Below are 23,587 nucleotides of genomic sequence, written 5' to 3'. Positions count from 1 at the left end.
TGTCTTTGTCACTTACTTTGAGCCTTTGCCATAGCAGATGTGTTCTTTTCTTAATAAAACACCTCTTCAGTCTGGCTGCCACTGGGACTGCTTGTGCAAGTCAATGAACACTGGAAAATGAATGCTGCAGTTTCCTCAAAGCAATAAGAAACAGGGCTAGATGTTGCATTCTGTCTGAACATACATGTTTCTCACTGCATTTTCTATTTGGGGTTTTTATTGTATTTTGGATTTATTTATTGTATTAAAAATGTCTTCAAGTCAGCAGTTTAGCTGAAAAAATATGTAATCACTTCACAGGGAATTATTCTAATATTTCTTTAATATTTAAACAGCAGGGCAAATCCTTAAACATGAAAGAAAATAAAATAAGCTAAAATAGAACTGGTTTTCTAAAGTAATATCAACAGTATCAGTCAATGAAACTTCACAGTGTACAGCTTGCACAAAAATGATTTTTATCTGTTTTAATGCCGATGCTTCAAAGATTCTCAAATTGGTTTGCCTTATTTTTTATCACATTCTTTTTAACATAACTGTATTAGTTAAACTTTGAAAAGTTGGACGGCTTTTCTTAATAACAACAAACAAATACATACATGGAAAAAAATGCCTTGTGGGAAAATGGCCATTTCCTGCCAGCTGGCTGTTAGTGTTCAATTTACATAACAAGAACCAAGAAATAGAATAATTGTTCCACACGAAACATAGCAAATCTTATCACAGTTCATCCACTTGCTGTGAAGCCACGGTCATGCCCTGCACCATCAAGCACTCTTTCATGTGTCAGATTGCTGTGAATGATGAGCTGACTTCTTTGTACATTTGTGTCTTTCTTCTCTGGAGATTGTCAATCAGCTTCCATTCAACAGCTATTTACTGGTCATAAAATACCCTTCCAAAAAATATACAATTTTAATATTCCATGAATAGAGTTTTTCAGCGTTTGAAAGTGTAAAACTTTCAAACCTGATTTTTAATGTATAAAACAATTTCAAAATATTTTGTAGACTGCTTCTAGACAAATTGAAAAATAATCCTTCAAACCAACTGGATGGTTGCAAATAAGCATTTCCTTTCCTTACACATTTTCTTTTACCTGCAAATATGCATCTTCTTTGTGAGCCACAGACTAATCTTAAAACATGAGGGCAAACCACAAATGGACCTGGTTAAGCAGCCAGTTGGAAACTGCTGACAAAACCACACCAGCGTTCCGAACGTGGACATCGTGCCCCAGACAGATTCGCTACATTGACAGCATCTGCCAAGTCCTTGTTTTTGCACAGTACTTCAGTATTTACATTGTGCATCTAGTGCATAAAATAAGGCAGAAGACCTATGTTTTATAGGTCTCCATACGATTAAAATAAGGCAGTTTTATTAAAGATTTTTAAAAAGTCACAACTTGTGTATCCTCTATATATACTGTTCTTCGCAGGATTAAAATTATTTTTGTGGCTCCTATGAATGACTTTTAGGGCGGACTTTAAGATCCCTTGTTACATCCAATCTCATGAGCGTATGCTACATTTTTCAGATGACATTTACCACACAAAAGTGTTTACTATCGCACCCACTCCAATATGTATCTGATATACACTCCAACCTGACACGCATTCAGCTATGAGTTGCCCACAGTAAATAAAACTGTTGCATTTTTTTATTTTGCTAGGAAAAACTAATCCAGCTTTGTGTTTATCCATGTACTTGTCTTTTCAAAGAGAGGAACATAAGTATCCTAGATAGCCAATGCATCTTCAGATCTTCAGTCTCAACAGGTACATAATCAACTCTCAACAGGTTAAAAAGGCCGCTGTGTTTAACAACAAAACTTTTAAAAATCGTCTTAGCCATTGATCTAGGAATTTTTTTTGTTTTGTCTTGCATTGTTGCGTGCATGTTTACCACCTTAAACACACCAGCAGTGATAAACGACAATGATTTTTTTTTTTTCTTAATGTGTTAGACAGCTTGTGAGAGAGGCTGAGTTCGAGATCTTTAGCTCCAGACATCTTGCGAGTATCGACCCTTGGTCATCAGCTTCTTGATGTAGTCCACTGCTTGCGTGTGCGTCACGCCACCAAGCTCCTCCACAATCTCATAGAACACGTTCTGCACGTCCCGGGCCATGTTGCGGGCATCGCTGACAACAGAAATAGCAAGTGGTATGCATAGCAGAAGAAGTGCAAAACGTTCCGACAGCGGGAGAAGTGGTGAGGGTTCAAGGATGAACAGAAGTACATACTGCAGATGCTGATCATTTTGAGGACATTTTGTTTCCCTAAACTGATGTATCTGTGACAAGCTCTAAGTTGGTGTTTGATTATAGGCACAGAAATAAATACTTTTCAGCACCTAACCTCTATCACCTACAGTACAGACAGATTCGGAATTACAATTTGGCAAGTAACTTAATTACAGTATAAGCCTACTGATTAGATTAGTTACTCAGTATACTTATTTGCTGATTGCAAATTATTATTGTGTATTATATTGTGTTTATGTACACTATATGGTATGTGGACACCCCCTCCTAATTATTGAGTTCAGGTGTTTCAGCCACACCAATTGTTAACAGGTGCATAAAATCAAGCACATAGCCATGCAACCTCCGTAGACAAACCTTGGAAGTAGAATGGGTCATACTGGAGAGCCCGCTAGATCTGCCCCGGTCAACTGTAAGTGCTATTATTGTCAAGTGGAAGCATCTAGGAGCAACAACAGCTCAGCCACAAAGCGGTAGACCACGCAAACTCACATAGCGGGGCCACCGAGCGCTGAAGAGCATAACACGTAAAAACCGCATATCCTCTGTTGAATCACTCACTACAGAGATCCAAACTGTCTCTGGCTGCAACATCAGCACAAGAACTGTGTCGGGAGCTTCATGAAATGGGTTTCCATGGCCGAGCAGCTGCACACAAGCCCAACATCACTATGCGTAATGCAGAGAGGCTAGATGTGGAGGCTGTTATAGCTGCAAAGGTGGGGGCGGGGGGCAACTCCACATTAATGCCCATGGTTTTGGAATGGGATGTCCAGTAAGCTCATATAGGTGTGATGGTCAGGTGTCCACATACTTTTGGCCATATAGTGTATTTGAATTGTAAAGGGTCATTGTTTTCATATATTTAATAGTTTTAGAATTTAATCAGAATGGCAAAAAAGAAAACACATGTCATCTTACTTAAATGTGTACTTGCATATATGGTGTGGAGTGGTCTGGAACAGTCTTAAGATTCATTCATAGGTAAGAACAAATTCCAACTAAGAACAAATTGATGAATTCCAAAACGTTCGTCAGATTGACCATATGCATACTATACACACGTTTGTATGTATGAATACTGAATCTGGCCCAGTGTATGGGCATTGAAAAGGCCCACTCACCCACAGATATATATGTGCGCACTCTCAGAGTCTATTAGCTTCCATAACTGCTCCTTGTTCTTCTTCAGGAGATGCTGCACATACACCTGAGGATCCAAAACGGAAAAGATTAATCACAAGCTGTTCCATTGTCTCCTTTATTTTGAACAGGGTTTCTCATCCAGTTATATTGCACTTCCTCTGCCAGTTAAGCTTGATGACAGCTACACGCAGTGCATTCTTGAAGATGCAAATTCAGCAGTACTGTCAAAAAACTTCCATTGTGGCACTGGCCACCACAGACCTCTGTGTGACAGGCATAATAAAATCTTGCTTTAGTTTTATACCATGGCCTGGCATGGATTTTTAGCTAGAAGATCCTCTATACAGCGGTAGTAAAATATTAGATTCTACATGCTGGCTTTGTTGAACCAAACATTCCATCTCTGCAACTCCTCAACATGAGTATCGAGATCTCTTAATCAAACCCCATCATGACTGCAACATCATACCCTGTAATTAATGATCTCTGATGCTAGTCTTCACATTAACAATTATTAGTCTAAAATTTCCGAGGCATTCAGCTGACCATTGATCATTATGTCTAAAACATATCCCATATACCATATGGCCAATAGTACTCTACCTTGTGCTCCTGATCTCGGGAGAAGGCCACATGTAGCTGTGTGAGCGCTCCTGCTTTCTGAAACTGCTCCAGCTCTTCCTGGTACAGGAAGTCCTCATTCTTGTGTCGGCAGCCATAGTATAACAGAGTCTCTCCCACCTCCCGACCTGCAAGGAACGCAACACACTCTGTACTTCCATGCATCTACAGCAGTTTATAGTACCTAAGTCTAAGTTAAGTCTTGCTTATAATGCCCTGTAAATGTCAATCACAGTGCATCAATAAATATACATAGCAAAAAATGCATGTATGAATATTAGTACTATACACTGCCACACACACAAAGATCAGTGTACCTTGTTCTTTAAGCCAGCCCCGCTCCTGGATGAAGCCTATGAAGGGGGCAACGCCAGTGCCAGGACCGATCATGATGACGGGGTTGCTGGCCTTGAAGGGCAGGCGGAACTGGGACTTCCTCACGTACATGGGGACCGTGGACTTGTGCCCGTTGTCAGTCACCAGTTTGTTTTTCAGCCAGTTGGTGGCCACGCCTTTGTTGATTCGGCCGGTCTTGGTTTCGTACTCCACCACCACAGCACAGATGTGAATACTGTTGGGATGAACCTACCCAGACGAAGAGACAATGGTTTTCTTACACACACACACACTCACATTTATGAGACCAATAGGACTGAATTCAGAGAGGTGTATTCAAAAAATAAAAATCCAATGGTAAATGAGAGCGGTGTCTTCTAGGAGTGTTCTGCCTTGTCAACTCCTTTATTACCGCTCTGAGGTGCAGAGGGACAGACGCTCTCTCACCTTGGAGGAGGAGGCGATGGAGTAGTAGCGTGCCTGCAGGCGGGGCATCAGTTCACACAGGTGGTCAATGGGCGGGCGCAGGGATGGCGTGTCCTGCAGAATAGCCAAGATGTTCCTGCGGGCATCGAGCACCCAGCTCTGATAGAGAGCCTGAGGAATACAAACAGGAATTGTAAAGTGAAAGAAAATGCTAAGAGACCTCCTGAAGGACTCCCTCAGGAGTTAAATGACTGTATAAATGACTGTATAACTCTTGAACTTTGCATATGAATAATGTAACCTGAATAGGAAATGTGACTTTTGTTTTACTGGAAATGCTCATGCAAGCTGGTTTTGAATACAAATTTCCATAGAATTCAAATCGGTCCCCATGTCAGACCTGTCCTGAAAAGTCATAGAGCCAACTAGCTGAGTTTTTAACAGTATTTGTCACTAACTGAATGAGCGTTCTGTAGTACAAAGGTTCGAGGTCAAAATGACTAGTGCTCAGTGATAAGTGATTAGGTGTCTGGGACAACGTGTTTCTTTGCGTACTATGGCTAGCACACGTCTGCTCCTTTTTTGAACTCGCTGGGCTAAAGGTCAGAGGTCAGGGGTAAGCGACCACACACCTTGCCTTCCGGTGAGGAGGAGGCCATCTTGCGCATGGTTTCCTGTTCCTTGGGGTCAGAGGCGTACTGTGCCAGCTCGTAGAGCACGTTGGTGCGAGGGGGGTTGGTGATGTCCAGGTAGTGTGTTAAGGCAGTGCGGTAAGAGGTGGGGCATGGGAATGGATGCTTTTTATTGGACTCCTCTGAGGGGATAAACACAGACCATATAAAATCAATAATTGAGTCTGAGATGCAGGCTCATCTGATATGAGTGACTGCACTTAAAAATGATAAATGTAGGTAAAATAATGTTTTGTGTTTACACTTTAGACTTCCATTCCGTTACACCAATCCATTCTTACCAATTAATTTATTATTCTCAATATTGGAGGGAAACACACTTTAAACAACAACTAATAAACATATTTTAAATATACCCAGACTATGACTTACCAGAGTTACCTCTTGACTTACATCAAATATTTCCTTGATGTATGTATTGCCATGTTACTGTGATATACATTATTTCATATTAAACTATAAAACCATAAAGAGATGTTATTTAATGTTACTTAATTGTCAATGAATAAGAGAATAGAATATTCAGTACCTCAGAGTTTTTCCCCAGATTGCTAAATTTCTTTCCACAGAGCATGTTTTTTTTTCCTTCAAGTATTTTAGAAAAGGCAAACAACAAATGACAAATGACTTCAATGTCGTACCATCAAGGTTGTTGAGAGAGATCACAGTGTCAAGGTCCACACCAAGGATCTGTCCAATCTGATTCACTATTGCTGCGTCGTTGATGGGATAAACTGCAACGTGGTCTCCAGATTCATATCTGTAGAGAACGGCAGTGATTCAGGGTGTCTGCTACTGTGCATTTAAAAGACTAAAGTTTAAATTTCAAAGTTTAAATACTCAAACAACAATCATAACTTTACCGAGATGGGTCCTGTGCATATACCCATTTCCATGGAGATAACATCAGGTGTTTATACAGGATTCTATTTTTTTCATAAAACATTTTAGGATTAATAACTGTGGCGATATCGACTGTGCTAATAAAAGTTTAAATCCTTAGGGCTGAATGAAGTAGATCCTTGAGTAAAAGACACATTTTTACATTCTCTCGGCAGACGGGAACAGAAAGCAGATCTACCTGATCTTAGAACCGGTGATGTCCAGCTCCAGGTGCATCAGATGCCGACTCCCTCCTTTGTTTAGCTTGTGGTTGGCAGTGACCGGTGCCAGGAAGGGGTTTTTGGCATCAAAAGGACTGAATTTACCAGGACAATCAAAACATAATAAGAATTACTGAATAGCAATTGAGAGTATTCTGAAACGCAGATGATAGCAGAAATACAAATTCAAATATATTCTGATCAAGGAGAGGCCTATTATTGCTTCCCTCAACAGTCTAAATGCATTAAACTATGTTCGGTTCATACATTTCCCACACAAGACAATTTTCGAGGTGAATGTGGTTGAAAACATGGAATATACCCATTTTAGCAAACAATACTAAAACACAAATACCAGTGTCCAATAATGTTTTAACACTTACGGATACCTGCGGATATACCTATGGACCAACTTGCTTCCAACTGTACACTACACCATGAACTACACCTACCCTAAGCATTTACAAATGTTCACCTTTGTCTGCCACCTGCATCATGTACTGCTCCACCACTTTCTGTCTCTCCCCTCCTGCACCTGGCTGCAAGAGCTCAGCCATCACCATCACTGCCCCCTCAGCAGAAGAGTAAACTACCAAACTGTACACAGGCAGTACAGTCTCTGAAAAGTCTCTTCATCAACTCTGGCTGTGCTTGTTACAGCAGATGAGTACTCCAAACCTGGACTGCTTCTATTCAAAACATTTTCTCTGGGGCTGAATTTTCTCTGAAGACTGAATCAGCACTTGTGTGAACTCAGCATGTAATTGTTATTGTTGAAGACACGAGGGGCATTACATGAACAGATGTTTCCTCCATACCCCTTCGGGGGCGAAAAATGCAGTACTAATATTTATCTTTTCCTAAACATGAAATGAACCACCATCACCAAAAAGGTGACCGCTAATATACACAACACATGTTCACTACAAAAAACTACAGTAAAACCCAGAACCCGATAACCCATAATGGTAGAATTCCTCATTTTACAAAGAAGTTCAGTTTACTTAAACATTCATGAGACTGCAAACAGACAAATCACTGATGTATCACAAAGCAGCACAGACAGTCACCTCCAGGTATTTTCATTTTGCCTCTAAATAAAAGTGTCCTGCTTCACTTCAGCATACAGACTGTACTTCCAAAACAGACATCAGAGACAGGGACAGAGGTTATGTACGATCCTACCAGCCAAATAAAAGGTATTGCTATTTCATCTCATCTAGTCTACAGCTCTAAATTCTTTACACATTAAAGAACTAATTAAAAGGGAATAACTTAAACAGAATAAATTCTTCATTTAAAAAATAAATTATGCAGTTTTACTATAGCAATAATACATTTAATAACTAGTGTCAGAGTAGAAATGGCATCACTCACAGGGTTACGTTATGCAAATCGGGGAGATCTGGATGACTTGTTTCAATGAGTCTCAACTACTGATTCGAACAGGGTTTCTCTCTATTCACAGTTCTCAGAGAAAACTATACAGCAGGAGACAATAAAACATGTACAGTTGAGATATAAACAATCCTGCCATTGTGGAAATATCAGCAGAGTGAAACTCACGATTTCTGGGTCTCAAAGCTCTTAAGGCGACCCAGCTCTCCGGTGTACACTTTGTTCATGTTGACATCAGTGTGCACGACCAGCTCGTACTGACGAATGCTGCAAAGAGGGGATGGCAAACATTAGGCCTGCACATTCTGCTCGCCCCACAGAGCATTCATTGCAAGCACATGGTACATGCACCTAAAAATATCAGCACGCATTTCAAAGTGCATTTCCTTCAAAGTGTCTGGTCAGCCAAGCTCATAATGAGATGCAGCCCTAGCGCACATCTGATAAGCTCTGCTTCCTGGTTATGCAAATGAGGCATTGAAAGACTGTCACACGGCCTTATGACATGCAAATTCTGAGGACAAAGCCACAAGCGAATGAGCTTGCAGCATTAGCAAACTAGCGTAACTGAGGTCTTCCCCTGCCACTGCAACATGGTTACCGGACTACAGCTGTGAAATTAACAGATGGGTTCTGGGCACAAGAGAGAGGGAGACAGGACAGAGCTTAAGGACCTGGATTCCTCCCCTGTGGCTTCCACTCCAAAGTGTTCACAGACTGCAGGCCAGAACTGCTCCCTCCAGGACACAAAGTCTTCTTCCAGACTGAGGGGAGAGGGACAGAAAGGAGCAAAGACACATGACACCACTGCTCTAAAGAATGCATTCGTTGTAGAAGACCAATTTTTTGAATGGGGAATGGCAATAAAGGAAAAAACAGGGACAAATTTTAATCTTACAATGAACGCTTAATATAACTACTCTAAGGATAACCGGCCTGTTATTTCATGTTCACCACTCTAGTCATAGTTCAGAGGTATATCATTATCATTTACTTGCTCAGAAGGCACCCTCATCCAGGATTCAACCCCGCAACACTCAGCGTCACTTATACAGGTACCAAACACCTAAAAACAGTACAGTACCAGCCGCTCCTCTGATTGCCCCTGATCATATGGGACGGTTTACAGGTAAGTACAGGTAAGACCCAGTTACAGTTTCGCACAAACAGTAGTTACTTACTTGCCATCATCATCTCCCATGCCCAAGTCAAAGATCCTCTTAGCACCCAGCTCCTCCAGCCTCTTGTCCACATATTTCCCCATGGCATTGTAGTGCTCGTATGTCTTATTCCCCAAGGCAAAAACCTACAGGCAGGTCAAATCAAATTACACATCTAATGATCTGATGCTTCACCACAAGACAGCGTCCTGAAAGACTGACAGTAAGACCTCTTTGCGCAGTGTGAAACTCATGCTGCTGATCATTATTATACACCACTCTCATGGCCTGAGAAGACTGAGGAGCTAAAATTAAGAGAAGCAGTTTCTGCACTTAACAAATGTAATCTGGTATTAATTAAAATAACACGATGAAGCAGCCACATCCCTGCAGATAGCAGAGTTTTTGGAATTTGTAATGTTGCAGCACACAGCTCACTGGGAAGGGACATTCTTAACCCAAAAGGAGGAACCCTGTCTAATATTTCACATAATGGAAAAAGTTTAAAAGTCATGCCGCAGCATGTGTCCCAACAGCTTGCCTGTTTTATTGAGAAACGCTAAACAATGTCTCTTTCACAGGGTGCATGGAGGCAGCTCTAGAGGAAAAAAAAAGCCTAAAAGCCAGTTAATGCTGCACCCCACCGACAGCTACAAAAACAACAACTGCAGAAGCACCCCTAATAATGTTTCCTCGACGCGTCCAATTTGCAGTTCTCCCCACAGAGACTTGTTAGTGCTGTCAAGCAGAAATCCCAGAAATGTAATGAATGCAGTGCAGAGAAAACCACAGCTCAGTCCTGACAGCGGTCCCTGCCGCAAATGGACCCCACTCCGCAGAGCAGGCTCGGGATGGAGCCAGCTCTGGAGCTCTGTGCGGCTGGCCCACGTGTTTCCACTTGTGAGCTGTGGGCGGTGGAGTGGTTAGAGTTGTGTTTCGTGGAGGCTCATGTGCTCTCTCCCTTGTTCCTGGTGAGGAGTGTGACGTTCGAGTACAGAACGTCTGCTCAGCCTCAAGAACACTGGGGAATCGTTTGCTACTCTGTCCCAACTGTGTTTCAGACAGTTCGTGTAGGATTTTTTTTTTTTTTTGCTAAGGTGTGAAGATGGTGAGGAAATGAATACAAACTACTCACTGTGAAATTGACACCTTCCAGATCAGCATCACCCTCCTGTAGCCAGTCATAGAAATCCTGGGCATTGTCAGTAGGGTCTCCCTCACCGTAGGTGGCCATGCAGAAGATAGCCAGGGAATTTTCAATTTCCGAAAGACGGGAGAGCTCCGACTGTGGGATAAATATTTATGGTCAGAGTTGCCCTTCTTAAAGCAGTGGCAGTGCATTTCTGGCCTGCATACAGAACATGATAGTACAAACCACTGTGTTAAGCCAGACATATTATATCAACAGCAGCCATGCTGGTCAACATAACAGGTTTAGCTAGGTGATTTATTTTCAACTCTACTGGGTAAGTTATTTTCTTAGAAGAATGAAGAAGAACGTATCTTTACCATGTCATATTCTTCTGGGTCTGCAGCCATCCCCTTCATCCCATAGCGCTGAGCATCTTTGGCTAGCCGGTTAGAAAACTCCTCGGCTGTGCCTGTTTGAGAGCCGTAGAACACCACTATATTTCTGCCCTAGAGAGAAAAGACCAGATGCTGTTTCACAAACCTCACATATCTCTTATGTGTGTGTGTGTGTGCGTATGTGTGTGTGGATGTGTGTGTGTGTGCGCGCATGGGTGCGTGTGTGTGTGTGTGTAGTTTTTCAAAGGGGAACCACACAGCCATCCATGTTTGTTTGTTTAGTCAAGGGAAATGCCATAATTTCAGGCGAAAACATTTCTAGGAAATTCTACACAGCCAAAAGCCAAAGCTCTGATGGAAGTAACACAATTTATAGGCCAATCTTATAAAAGATGCCTCAACAACATTTTTAACATGGACTTCATATTGGAAAAATAATTTGGACAGCTACCAATTATGTTTAGCTGTTTTTTGCCGACCCACAAAGGTATTTGGGTCCCCTTTAAAAACGTCTCATTAAGTAGAACAGCCTGTTTAGAATGGTCATGTTTACAAAGACTGCACAGAATTTCAATGGCTCCAGTACAACAACAGATACAGCGTTCAATAGCCAAAGACAAAAATCAACCAGGTTTAAACAAATGAAATCGCATACACCAACACTAAATGGAGTCTCTTCTCTTTTATCCATTGGAAGCTTCAATAGAAAAGCTTTAGTCCAGGCCTTACCTAACTCCACAATTACAAGTGCATATGTGTATGTGAAATTATATAGGGAGAAGAAGTGGCGTCCCTTGGCTACATAACCATGGGCATCTGGTAGAAATCTTGCTGGTGCTAGTAACCTGACTACACTCTATGGAAATTTAATGAGTGAGAAGAGAGAGAAGCACTCACAGTTTTCTTCATCTTTTCAATGAAACTGGTTTCTCGTGCAGCAGGTGCTCTGAAAGACAGAGAGAGCAACTGTTTGAATTGGCTGAGCTAAAGACATTTATTTATATGAAAGACAAAACTGTGTGCAATGGCAATGGAGCTGAAGATTTTTTGGCACATAAAATAATCAGGCATCCCTGTTAAAAAACATTCCAAAGTCACACAATGTCACTTCCATACATTGAGACAGCACTTGGCATATAGCAAAAACTGAGGAGGGAATATTAAAACTCCAGGACATGCAATGTCATAAGATGTGGCTTATAGGAGGACATGTCAAGGTGACCTTCTGTCCAAGAGCGCCGCTGTGTTTTTTACAGGAAATAATTTAGGGAAGGGTCCTTTTCTGAGGCAAAAAGCCATCGCTTTCGGCAACGGCCGTTCTCTCCAGGCATGAAGACTGACCCATCTCCCTGCGTGCACCACAGCACGGGACGCGCTCCTTCAAGATCCGCACCTCCAAAGCCAACGTTTCCGATTGTTCTCAGAAGCACGCCAGTGAACGCACTCCTCCAGCACTGAGAACAAGCCCATGTGGGATACTCTGAATGCTGTGTCAGCAGGGGGTGCCGGCCCAGTCCAGGCCCCGGGTACAGCAGGCAAAGTCCGCCCCGCATCGCCTCGGCTGCAGCCAGGAGCAAACACTCAGACCGCTTTCATTCTTTACCATCGCAATGCGATCGATGGCCACGTGCAGCCAGTTTTCCCAAACAGAACACTTTAAATTAGACAGCTATGGAACAGTAGGAGCAGAATAATGAGTCATTTGAATAATCAAAGCTTGCTTGATTATAGGCTGTGGCTAAATGACCATGACAGCACATGTGTGATGGAGCAGCATGCTAAAAATAGTTTGACAGGGACTCTTGAACAAACAGAAACTTTAAATACCTCTTTAAGGTTTTAATTAAAAAAAAATAATACAATTAATAAATACACTTTTTCAGTAAAAAGTTCTAAACAATACCACTGTCATTTAGCATAGCATGAAAATGTTGAAAACGTTAAGCATTTCTAAACAACCAGATAATGTCTCTATAATAATGCTGCATGTTCACAAACTGTTTTATTTTCATTTTTGAAATGATCTGTTACTTTGTCATATCTACAAGTTGTTTAAACAAAGGCTGAGCTTGGATAGTAATGCAGTCTTTGACTGTACTGTTCACATGAACTGAAGGCCCTTCACAGATTAGAAGCATAAACCTGATAAGAAAGCTCTTGTTCACCCTCACTATCAACCCCACACCTTTAATCTGCATGGTAATCCAAAGGAATTCCCTTATCATTAGCGGACAGCCTCTGCAATTTCTCAAAACATGGCAAAAAAGGCACACGTCTTCACCGACTTAAAACAGGCATTTTAATGGCCTTCACAGTAAAAATGGAGGGTATATAAACTATGAAATTATGCTCTTGCTCTACAGCAGCTCTGAAAACAAGTGAGATGTTTTAAAACTGATATTTGTAAGTGTGTCTATACACTGAAATTCACCTCAAGAGCTAGACTCAAAACTCAGAGCAGAAACTGAAAAAGCTAACTTCGAAAACATTACAACCTTACTCTGAAAAGCCTAGCCGACAGAATTCATTTAGATATTAATTAAGGTATGATACATCTACACGTACTTTCATCTAACCCCGAGGAGTACAAAACATAAAACTCTAGGGGTAATTATGAGCACGATGAGAACAGCAGTCTCTCTACAGAGGATTGCTGGTGTGGCGTCTTGTGCCCTGGAAGACTCTTGAGGGATTCATTAAGACATGGTCATGAGGGAGGGTGAGTGTAAGAGAGAGACAGAGAGGTGTTGTGAAAAAATACAAACGAATGAACAAGATCCATAATATCAAAACGACAAAACGCGAGAAAAAAGAACACCTCGCTTGCTGCAGAAGGGTCTGTTAGCTGTGAAGATTTACTAACAAAAGCTGCTTTCTTTTATACAAAAAAACTTCAAAAAGCCCTCTGAATGCATTGATTTGATAGATTTTTTTGTTTAAGCATCACGCACATTATGATGCACAGTCCATAAGTACTCATACGTATAACTATATGAGACAGAATGCGTATTGCAATGTGTCCCCCTGCTCCTCTAACTAGGTGTTAAATAGCCTGATGTGGAGTATTATTCAACCCCTCTACACTGAAAGTGCCAAGAATGTCATATTGAAAAGGAGGAAATTATTCCTGCTCAAGAAACAGTCATTTGAATTTTTGTGGCCCTTAAGGGCAAATGTCTGATTGCTTTACAAGCATGGACACATTAGCAATCCTGACAGGACATGCACTTTAAAAGAGAGCTTCAAAATTGTTCCTCTGCCAAGACATAAAAAGAGGATGTTGGAGGGTGTCTGTTGATCTTTGTCAGATGTTACATGAATATCGAGCCTTGTTAAAAAAAATGTTAAATAATTAAACAAAGCTGTGTTTCTTTGATTTGAATCTGCCAATATCACCCGGCCAGAATGCTCCGATCTGTCACCTACTAACCTGTCCGCTGCTGCCCTCCTGTCCTTGGGCATGGAGTAAACGCATCCCATGGTTGGTTGCAGTGCCCTACAGCACCTGGCCCACAGAGCAGGCCACTTGTTTGATCCACAGCCAGAGAAGAAGAAATCAAAATACAGGAGAAGTGCCCTCTGGACAACAGCAGCAGAAAAACTGTCTGCAGAATCACCCACAGTTCACAGCGCATAGACAGGAGTGCATTACACTCCTTCAGCATGCCCCCCTACCAAACCAACCCGACCAGGCCACCCCCCCCCCCCACCCAGCCAAAAAATCTCTCCGTCTGTGAAATGAAAACACACAGGCAGTCGCCCCTGTTCTTCTGCCTCCGTGAAGCTCCTGTTCATTACACAGACGCTTCGCTGGCTGCCCCGTCTGCTCCGCGCACGGGCTCTCTCAACATCTGGCAGCAGCAGTGGAGGCGGTGGGAAAGAACCGAGACGCTATAATGAAATTTCCCATAAAACCCTGCAGCAGACTCATGCACACACACACGCACACACACACGCTCACTCATATAAATACTCACTCACACACACACGCACACACACAAACATCGCTGCGTCCCTCATTTATTCCCTCCCATTTTCCCCTCCAATCTACAGGGACTAAGGCACATAAAAAAGACTCCCCCACAACTGAGTTACCCTGGCAACAGTTATCATAACTACCTTTTTTTCCCCGTTTTTAAAGGGAAACGGACCACGCTGAACAACGCTGATTTCAAGTCCCTGAGAGAAGGAAGGGTATCGCTATGGTAACCTACTCTATCATAAAAGGATTCTGTCTCTGACAGGCTCTGCCGCATTCAATGCCGCTTTAAGGCAAATTAGAGAAAGCTTCCACCAGAAAGGAGCCAAACTGAAAGAACTGCTGTTGCCTCAACTTTCCGCCTTTTGGGGCACTCAGAGAAAGCACTGGCTCGCCGTTCTCACACACTGAAGGAATGTTGCAATGTGCTAAACAAAGGCCAGGCTACATGCACTCTCCTCTTCATGATTGGAGCAAAATAATGGGAGCTCACATTACAAACAAGAGAGAACTGAAAGCAGAGTCTACTGCACTCACAAAACCTCTTCCTGGAGTTTTGTGCCTGCATTTTGTAAGCAGCTTCCGCCTGTTTTTACATTTTCATGCATTACCATACATTCAAGTGAGCTGATGATCCCCCACAAAACAAATTGAGCATTTGGCCTATGTATTTCCATAACAGATTCCACAATGCATTTCAATTTATGTTGCTCACTCCATTACAGATTATCCATTTAAACTGCTGGATATTTACTGGAATAATTCAGACTTTGTTTTGCTCAAGCAGACAAAATTAGTGTCCCTCCCTGAATTCACCCCTGCAAGTGTCTTGTTAAAAATCCATCTTGTTTTTAGTTTTTTACAGTAGTTTCATTCATAAAATGTGAGTGATTATTCACAACGTCAGCTTTCTGTACAGTGAAAAGTCATTGAAAGAACAATGTTCGTCAGATGCCTGTGCGTATCCGCAGACGTGCAGATTCGCCTGTCAGAGCTCAGAGATAAGATGAGCAGAAAGGAATGCAGCAGACAAAACATGTCATTCACGCAGCAGGAAGAGAGAAGGGGAGAGTGGGTATTTCAGAGAGTGTTCAATAGTGATCGAGAGGGAGAGATAAAACAGAGATGGCATAGTGATTGAACCTTTAGTTAACAACTGAAATAGTTCTTATGGCCTTGTGAAAATGCGATGAACAAGACTTTAATTGCCACACCAGAGGTCTGATTGTTGACACTCAGCCAGATTCATCTGTTTTTTTTAAAACATAACCCATACCTGCAGCTTCCCATTCTACAGGTACGCCACTAATACAGGTATTCATTGTATTTCAACACAAAAATTCCTGCCTAGCCTACAGGAGACTTCAAATCACAATGTCCCGGTTTTTAAGAGTGAAGACAATAAGGGTTGAAGAAATTTTACAGGTTGACTCTCCCTCACATTAAACAGTGAATCAGATCATCAATCAACAGCATGATCTCCTTCTCATGTTATACTTCCCTTTTAATTGCAAAGTTGAACAAGAAGCTGATCATGCATATTCCTCCATTAATTTTACATAAGCTCAGCACATCACACTGCTGAGAACCATGCCATGCGTGTCACACTAGGGGCTTTTCCAATTTCAGAACTGGAACCAAGTGGAGCCATTGCGTTCTGCTTCTTAGTTCTTTTGCACTTTTTCTTAAAGTTGAAAGCAAAGCATGCAATACACAACCATGTATTCATGCATGTTATAGTTAACAGAGTTGCCAAGCCTGTCACAAGATGAGAGTAAGTACTTGTCATTTTTTTTTTTAATCGACAAAAGTAATTTATATATTAACAAAGTATTAAGTATCATATCTTTGATATATAGTTTTCGTTAGTTTTTGATTTGCCACCTAAAATATGTACTCAGATTGCTAGAGTCTAAAAGTACCCATTCACTGAAAATTTTGCTGTTGCTTGTTTCGGACACTAAGACTGCTGTCTAGTGCCTAATACCAGTGTATAAACTGGTCTCTATTTGTGCTAGGTGTGAGTTGAAAAAACAATGCTGATTCTAAGTTGAACAGCAGCTAACTTGAAAAAATGCTTCACCACCCTTTAGTTTAGGCTGACCAGCCCAAGTGCTTATGCCATCACTTATGCAGTCACCACTTATGCAAGTGGAGACTGACTATTTAAACACTAGCAGTGAGAGTTACACACAGGGCAATCCATAGTAAGCGATAACCACTGCAAACATATTAATGAATGGCTATTTTATGATTCTAGCAAACAATGATGAGCGCATTTTAGATGACCAACCTTATGACAAATCAAAGACAACTACTCCACACTGTTACAACCAAAGAGCAAACATTTTACCAAGGATAACAGCTTACTTTTCAGTTTTTGGTACCAGTATACTGTCCATAATTTTATTAAAGCCATTTGATACCACTCAGTCGCAGCCTGGATTGGATCTATGCAACAAAAAGCAATGGGATCATGAATCAGAACCCCGGCAGCTTTCTGGTTTGTGATTTGTGGTTCTAGTTCTGTCTGGCTCTTGTTCTGAAAGTAGCTAATGTGGTTTCACTACCGCAGCTGATATGGTGCCAGCACCCTCTTTAAAGAGACCTCTTGAATGTAAAAATTCCACTGCCCTTGTTAGCATTGTAAGCATTTCCTTTTCAATACATCTAATCCTCATGAATTTTCCCCAAAAACTAATTTATATAACATGGAAAAATATGCCTAACTATGAAAATAAATGGCACAATAAAACAGAGAATTCAACTTTTGTCTTCCAATACAAGTATAACTACATTTTAAGCAAAACTGCAAAAGCCCCCCTGGTGGATCAGAAAAACATGTTTGTAATTGAAATGAACATTCAAAGCAGTGCCCTCACACTGTAATGTCAGCCCTCTAAACAACATTCATGGCACATGCTAAACCCCCATTAAGCATATACTGCACATAACTCATAACTGACAATTTATTTGCATCAAGTATATGCTGTACTGTGAATGTCAAGTTACATATTGTACCTGTGAGGCACATGTCCCCTCACGTCCACTAAAATATACATACACACCCCAGTGCAATGTACACTACATATTCCAGCCACTGCACTTTCTCAGTATGTCTTCACATGATGCAAGCCACATACCTTTCCTCTGGCAGTGTACCCTGGAACTACACTCTGAAATTCCACAAAATGAGGACTGACCACAAGCTTTTTCAGACTAAAAAATCCAGATGAAAAAATATCATCCCAACAGATAAGCTGTTGTGTATAATAAAGACTACAGCTGCAACCTCCATCTTTCTAAAAAGACAAATCTTGCTAAAAGAGAACCATGAATGGGTTTTTTGATCAATGTACAGTGTAAACTGGGATCAGATTGGCATTGGAACCATCAACAAATTGGACAGTAAGCACCTGAAAGACAATATTGAACATATTGACCAGGATTCTATTCTCAACTGAATAAAACCCCTTTAGAGGTTAGAGGTCCACAGTGGGTGTGGGCTTCTCATTTTGTAAGTGATCTGAATGCAGGCTACATTATTTTTGTCAGAATTTCTGGTCACAGACCTTTATGTTCACAATGTAAACATTATAATAATACATGTTTTTGATGTTACAAGACAAAAAAAGCCTGGCATATTTTGTGATTTTTACTATGGTAAATATTCACATTTTCCATATGGATGTTGATGTGACATCAACAAAGTTTACACAATTACATTACAATGTCAGGTAATTTTGCTAAAACTAAGGGTAGAATGTACTAGACAGTACTCACGGTGTGGTCAGCTTCTTGAATTCTGGAATCTCCTCCTCCTTCTTCTTTCGGAACATGACCCAATAGATAAGCACACCGGAGATGAGGGTGACCAAGAGGATGTCAAGGGTGCCGAGGAGGCCTTCTTCCACCATGGGCTCCGGGGTAGTGATGTCTACGTCAGAATCTGCCATGGTGCTGTGAACAGAGGTGAAAATGGGTGGTTTGTCATGTTCAGGAAGGACATTCCTATCCCTGTGAACATGTTACTGTGTGGGACAAAGGACCACCTGAAGTACATTTCACTGTAGCCCATCAACTGTGCTTCAATAAACTCATGGGCTTCTAGACAGAATCCATTAATCCCTGCAAAGGAATCAGCCAGCTCTCAAGGATTTGACCAGACAGCAAATCTACCTGTTACCGCATTTTATTTCATTTAAGGATCAAAACTGAACACAAACTGCCACTTGTACGTATCCACATGGTCCCATGTGTCTGCTTATACAGGTATGTGCATAAGATAAGTATGTGACGTAACACAGAAGGGAACAGAAACTTTGTACTGGGTGGACTTGAGAAATCTATAGCCTCTAAAGCTGCAACTTTTTTTCTGCACAACACAATGCCCTTTACAGACGGAAGTGCTACATAACATTCACCCAACACTCTTCTTTCACCTCTGAGTACAGAATTATTCTTGTACTGTATGAACTTTTAGACTGCTTGAGCAGCTGGGAGTACATAAATTCTGAGCAAGCTTCCAACATGCCCAAAAGTGGAATCATAAGAAAAGTTGGCAAATATTACGTATGCATATATTTACTTGGCAAACAGTTACATTGAAAAGTTGCTTACATGGCTAATTTACCATGACACATGAAATACAGTGCTGCAGAAACAAGAACAAATTTATAGGAACAAGGCAGCCAGAATTACAGAAAATTAGTACACCCGTTAAGGTGAAAACAGTACCACACAAAGCACTGAAGCAACTGCATAAAAATACAAAGCGCTCACCACTTCAATCAAGACAGAGGCTGAGACTGCATTGAAAAGGAGACCATTCATTCTTTACGGTTCCTGCAGATCCCGTCTGCTTGAGTGATTGGGTGATCAGATTTCGGGTGTTATGCATAAAACAAGTACAGATTATGGGAACCAAGATTCAGACTTCATAGGTGTATTCTCAGTCACCTGTGAGGCCCACCAATGAGGAAAAAAGGCAATTTGATCTGATCTCAGTGGTCTGAGGGTAGGCAGGAACTGTCCCTTGACTGCTGGGTTAGATAGCACTAGGGCCTAGAATTTGATGACCAAGATCTGAAGCCAGTCAAAAGAGAAAGGGAGAGATAAGAAATCCTTATAAATCTGAAACTTGCACTGATTCTGAGTGTGAGTGTCTTTCTCATTCATGTTATCAATTATTAATCAGCCAGAAACACAGGCGGTCAGCCGAGTTTATTAATCGCTTGAGTAAATTTAATTTCAGAGAAAGGCATATAAAGCCCTTACTGTTTCCAGTATGACTGTGTTTACTGAGATCTTCGTAATTAGGGAATTTTCCAATAAGGTCATTAAAAAGTTATTTGTCATTCATTGAAAGCATAATAAAAATATGATAAGAGCAGTGAGCCCAAATACAGATGTCAGGAATACAATCTTGTGTCAGGTTACAGGAGATACAGGAGATAGTTGAATTTTAGGCAATTTAAGTCAATTGTTCATTCATTTTTCAATGACTGTTACTGTAGATATTGCAATTTTGCCTTGCCCATGTGTTAAAACGTACCTACAGTCTATCCACAGTCTACAAAAAATGTAAATAAGTAAAAACAGAAAACTTAATGCAACATGCAGTAAGTCTAACTGATATTTTTTGATACCTGAGAGTTAATTTTATCTACCTTTTATCACACAGTCAGCAGTTTCAGTCAGCTTTCTGTACAGTATGTCCTTCAGTAAAAGGAGCTAAATTCATAAAACCTTGTCTGAGGTTAAATACAAAGGTACTTTTCGGCTGGCCTTGTCTGAGTTTAAGACCTGTAGCTTTGGCAGCTCAGTACTCTGTATTTGGAGGACAGTTGGTCCATTTATCAAACTATTATGCTGTGCATATGTCAGCAAGATCCAAGGTTAAACTGCAGCATGAAACAAAAGAGAGTTTTGCAATATCACAACTGTAAGAATCTGTAAGGAGGAACAGATGATCAGTGACTTAACAGGACCACCTTTTGCAGTTAAACTGCACTGTCATGTTTGCAAGCTCCAAAGGAAAATTGTTAATCATTACAATCTACCACAAACTCAGCTTTGTGAGTCTATTGCTAAATCTACATTCTGCATCTTCACCATTTAAATGTGTGTCACATCAGAGACGGTTTGAGTCAGATCCAGAGACCGTATGAGAAATATCAAAAATATGGCATTTTCTACACAACGGATTTCATTCTTAAAATATTGTCATTCCTTATAATAAGGCATTAAATAAACTACCAAAAAAAAAAACAATTAAGAATTCTGGTTTCGTAAGAGGAAAATAAAAAGAAATGTGTAGTTCATCTTTTTCTGAAGGTAGCTTTATTCTAGCGATGCTGAATTGTTGCAAAACGACATTCTCAGGTGGAGAACCTGCCTCAGACTGACAGTTTCTACCCTAGGGACAGGAAAAGCACAACTGTGTCCATACAGGTACCATTACACAAGAAAATGTGCTTGTCAGTTTTGCAAATGGGTTAAAGTGCAAGGTAATGCAAGCTATGTAATCCTGCTTTTTTTGCATCATGCTCTGGTCTCCATGTCAACCATTTGTCTTAGGTGCGTCTTTCTTCAGTGGATAGTCAGCAGGTCTTTGTTGTGGAGACCTGTTACACAATTTCACATCATAAAAACAACAAGATTAACAAAGTCTTAACACAGCTCTTAATTTACTCTCCAATGCACTTGTTTGGATAGCCTGCCTTTTACTTTTTGTCGCACAACATACTATTGATACTTTCATCCAGAGAGCTGTGTTTTGTCCCTGGAGAAACAGGCAAGACAGCACTCCAAAGTTAAAATGGATATTTAGTCCAGCTCCAACATACACTCATACGGATGAAAACAAAACTGCACCGCATTCTTTCAGTTAGGTAGCTATGTTAAAAGCAAACAATTGCTTCAAAATTGATATTTTACAAACGACATTAAAAGATATGTGGTTCTGTCACTGGCGGTTGAGACCAGATTACCTGATCAGCATTGACTGAGAAGATCAATGTGTTCTATTAACAGTTAACCAGACCACTGATGTCACAAGAAAGGTTACTTGAGTTTGTATCACATGTGGCTGCCAGGAACATCAGTAGTCGTGTAATACTGTGTATTAAATTGGAAGTGTCAGGACATTTCGTGTAAATGACATTAACTTAACTATCCACTGAGTGTGTTGCTGCGTGGCGAGCTAGCTACACGTATATCAAACACCTTGGTTACTGAACTAGCTGGACTGGCTTGAAACAGTAGCGATTTAGTTAAGATTCTAAATTAGACAATCTGGTCAGTTATGTAGCTGTGTAGAATACATTTCATAAAGTGTGCTCAAGCTAACTGAATATCTTCAATACGACAAGGACGTAAAATATGTTGCTTGCTAGCTTGCTAACTAGTAAGACAGATAGATAGAAGTAATGATTATCGGTAGCTAATAGGTCTCAGTACATAGTTGGAACCCTTGCGACAATGTATTAACTTGGTTGCTGCTAGATTATTATATTAAATGTTTAGCTAGCTAGCTAGCAATCAAGCTGTAGATAAGTAGCCTGTAGAAACGTACAGACATACAGGTGACCAACGATACCTAAAGTCTGTATAACTAAGGAGTTAAAATCTCAGACTAATATGGTGTTACTGACAGTTCGATACTCGATACTCTGTCAAAATATTGTGGCGCTTGCCTTGCAACCCCTTCAACAAAATTCCCGTCATTCACTTACATGTTCTCCTCTTCTTCAGTCAGGATGTAAGACCTGTTGGAAAACTTGCGACCGTCTTGTCACCAGGCTACTAAATTATCTGCGGAAGCACGGGACTCGCTTTTAAAGAGGGGTGGTACAAGTGTGAAGCACGTCTTTATTTCCTCACAATTGACAGCAAGAATAAGTGTAGCTCAGCATGTAGCTACACATTAATCTTATCACAATAAAATACAATAAACTGTTGTGGGGTGTTCATTTGTTAAACAAATACACTTAGCGTTCTCCTCCATACAGTTTTTTTTTTACAAATGGTCGAGACCGTACAAACATTTGTCGATGACGCCCTGCATGTTCCTAGACATAATACATCACTTAAGTTAAAGTGCAGTGGATCAGAGTTCATGGTTACCTAACTTCTCAGATACAAGAATTACCTGCCCATTCCAACAACGCAGAATCGCCTCCAATTAGACTCATAGAAAATATACCTATTTAAAGTATTTATATTTATTTGTAGCCTATTTATTCCCATGACAGAAATACCCAGCGAGCGCCACACATTCATTGATATACTATGAGATGTGCCGACAGACAGGCTAATTAAACGCATTTAGGTCATAAAACTTTATTAATTAATCCCAGCAGCGCCTGCTGTGAACAGATCGTGAATTCATATGAAAGATGAAACCAAAATAACATGGAACAAATCCATACAAAATAAATGTTAAAATAAATAGGCTAGGTGCATTATAAAAATCTAACTGATACATTATGAATCCCATATTCAATCTTGGGGAGTTGTGAAATGGCCAGGAGACCCTGCTTTTTGCATGCATGTCATGGGATTTTTAATGACATCTGCATTTTACAACTTCTCCGCCAAATGACGGTGCCACTGTCACAGCACTGCATGGGGCATTCGCCTTCCTGCCTTCCTGTAAGATGACAGACTGCCTCCTGGTAGCTAACGAAGACCGCCTCCAGCAACAGCCTAGTTTTACTAGAATTTCCCCTCCAAGGGCTAGGCAAATCTAGCCCCGCTTAGTCTAAGCCTAAGGTTAATGGGTTGAATGTTTGGCTGCAATGGCTTCTCATTCAAACTGCGATGGACTATATCAGGTAGGAAATTAATAAGTGTTTGAAATGAGTGATTGGTGGCTTGATTTACTAGTTTGCGAGGAGAATTTTGTTGGGAATGGGTTTCGTTACAGT

The 23,587-nt window shown here is 40.8% G+C and overlaps 1 protein-coding gene across 2 annotated transcripts; it reads right to left on the bottom strand.

Annotated features, from left to right (window-relative positions):
• Nucleotides 1-430: 430 nt before the first annotated feature.
• Nucleotides 431-22,489, bottom strand: LOC118783230 (NADPH--cytochrome P450 reductase-like). 2 transcript variants are annotated; one of them, XM_036536990.1, is made up of 16 exons: nt 22,394-22,489; nt 18,441-18,617; nt 11,576-11,624; nt 10,661-10,789; nt 10,287-10,436; nt 9,173-9,297; nt 8,666-8,755; nt 8,160-8,258; nt 6,572-6,688; nt 6,132-6,250; nt 5,431-5,612; nt 4,820-4,969; nt 4,354-4,621; nt 4,019-4,164; nt 3,394-3,479; nt 431-2,146 (listed from the first exon to the last, which is right to left on the bottom strand). In XM_036536990.1, the coding sequence occupies exons 2-16, from the start codon at nt 18,611-18,613 to the stop codon at nt 2,002-2,004; spliced, it is 2,028 nt and encodes a 675-aa protein (XP_036392883.1). In that variant the 5' UTR covers nt 18,614-18,617; nt 22,394-22,489; the 3' UTR covers nt 431-2,001. The 2 variants fall into 2 exon arrangements, with proteins under 2 accessions (XP_036392883.1, XP_036392884.1); XM_036536991.1 differs by lacking the exons at nt 18,441-18,617; nt 22,394-22,489 and adding an exon at nt 14,109-14,203.
• Nucleotides 22,490-23,587: the final 1,098 nt, after the last annotated feature.

Source organism: Megalops cyprinoides, chromosome 9 (genome assembly GCF_013368585.1).
Source record: "Megalops cyprinoides isolate fMegCyp1 chromosome 9, fMegCyp1.pri, whole genome shotgun sequence".
Taxonomy (NCBI): domain Eukaryota; kingdom Metazoa; phylum Chordata; class Actinopteri; order Elopiformes; family Megalopidae; genus Megalops; species Megalops cyprinoides.
Note: the sequence above shows the minus strand (reverse complement) of the source record. Positions and strands in the feature narration are given on the sequence as shown.

What these genes read in the sequence shown, in the direction of transcription:
- LOC118783230 (XM_036536990.1), bottom strand. Translation starts at nt 18,613, where the DNA reads ATGGCAGATTCTGACGTAGACATCACTACCCCGGAGCCCATGGTGGAA. An exon ending in ACCCAGAAGAATATGACATG is followed by an intron (nt 10,437 to 10,660) that starts GTAAAGATACGT and finishes TTTATCCCACAG; the next exon opens with TCGGAGCTCTCCCGTCTTTC. An exon ending in CCATCGCCTCCTCCTCCAAG is followed by an intron (nt 4,622 to 4,819) that starts GTGAGAGAGCGT and finishes TCGTCTGGGTAG; the next exon opens with GTTCATCCCAACAGTATTCA.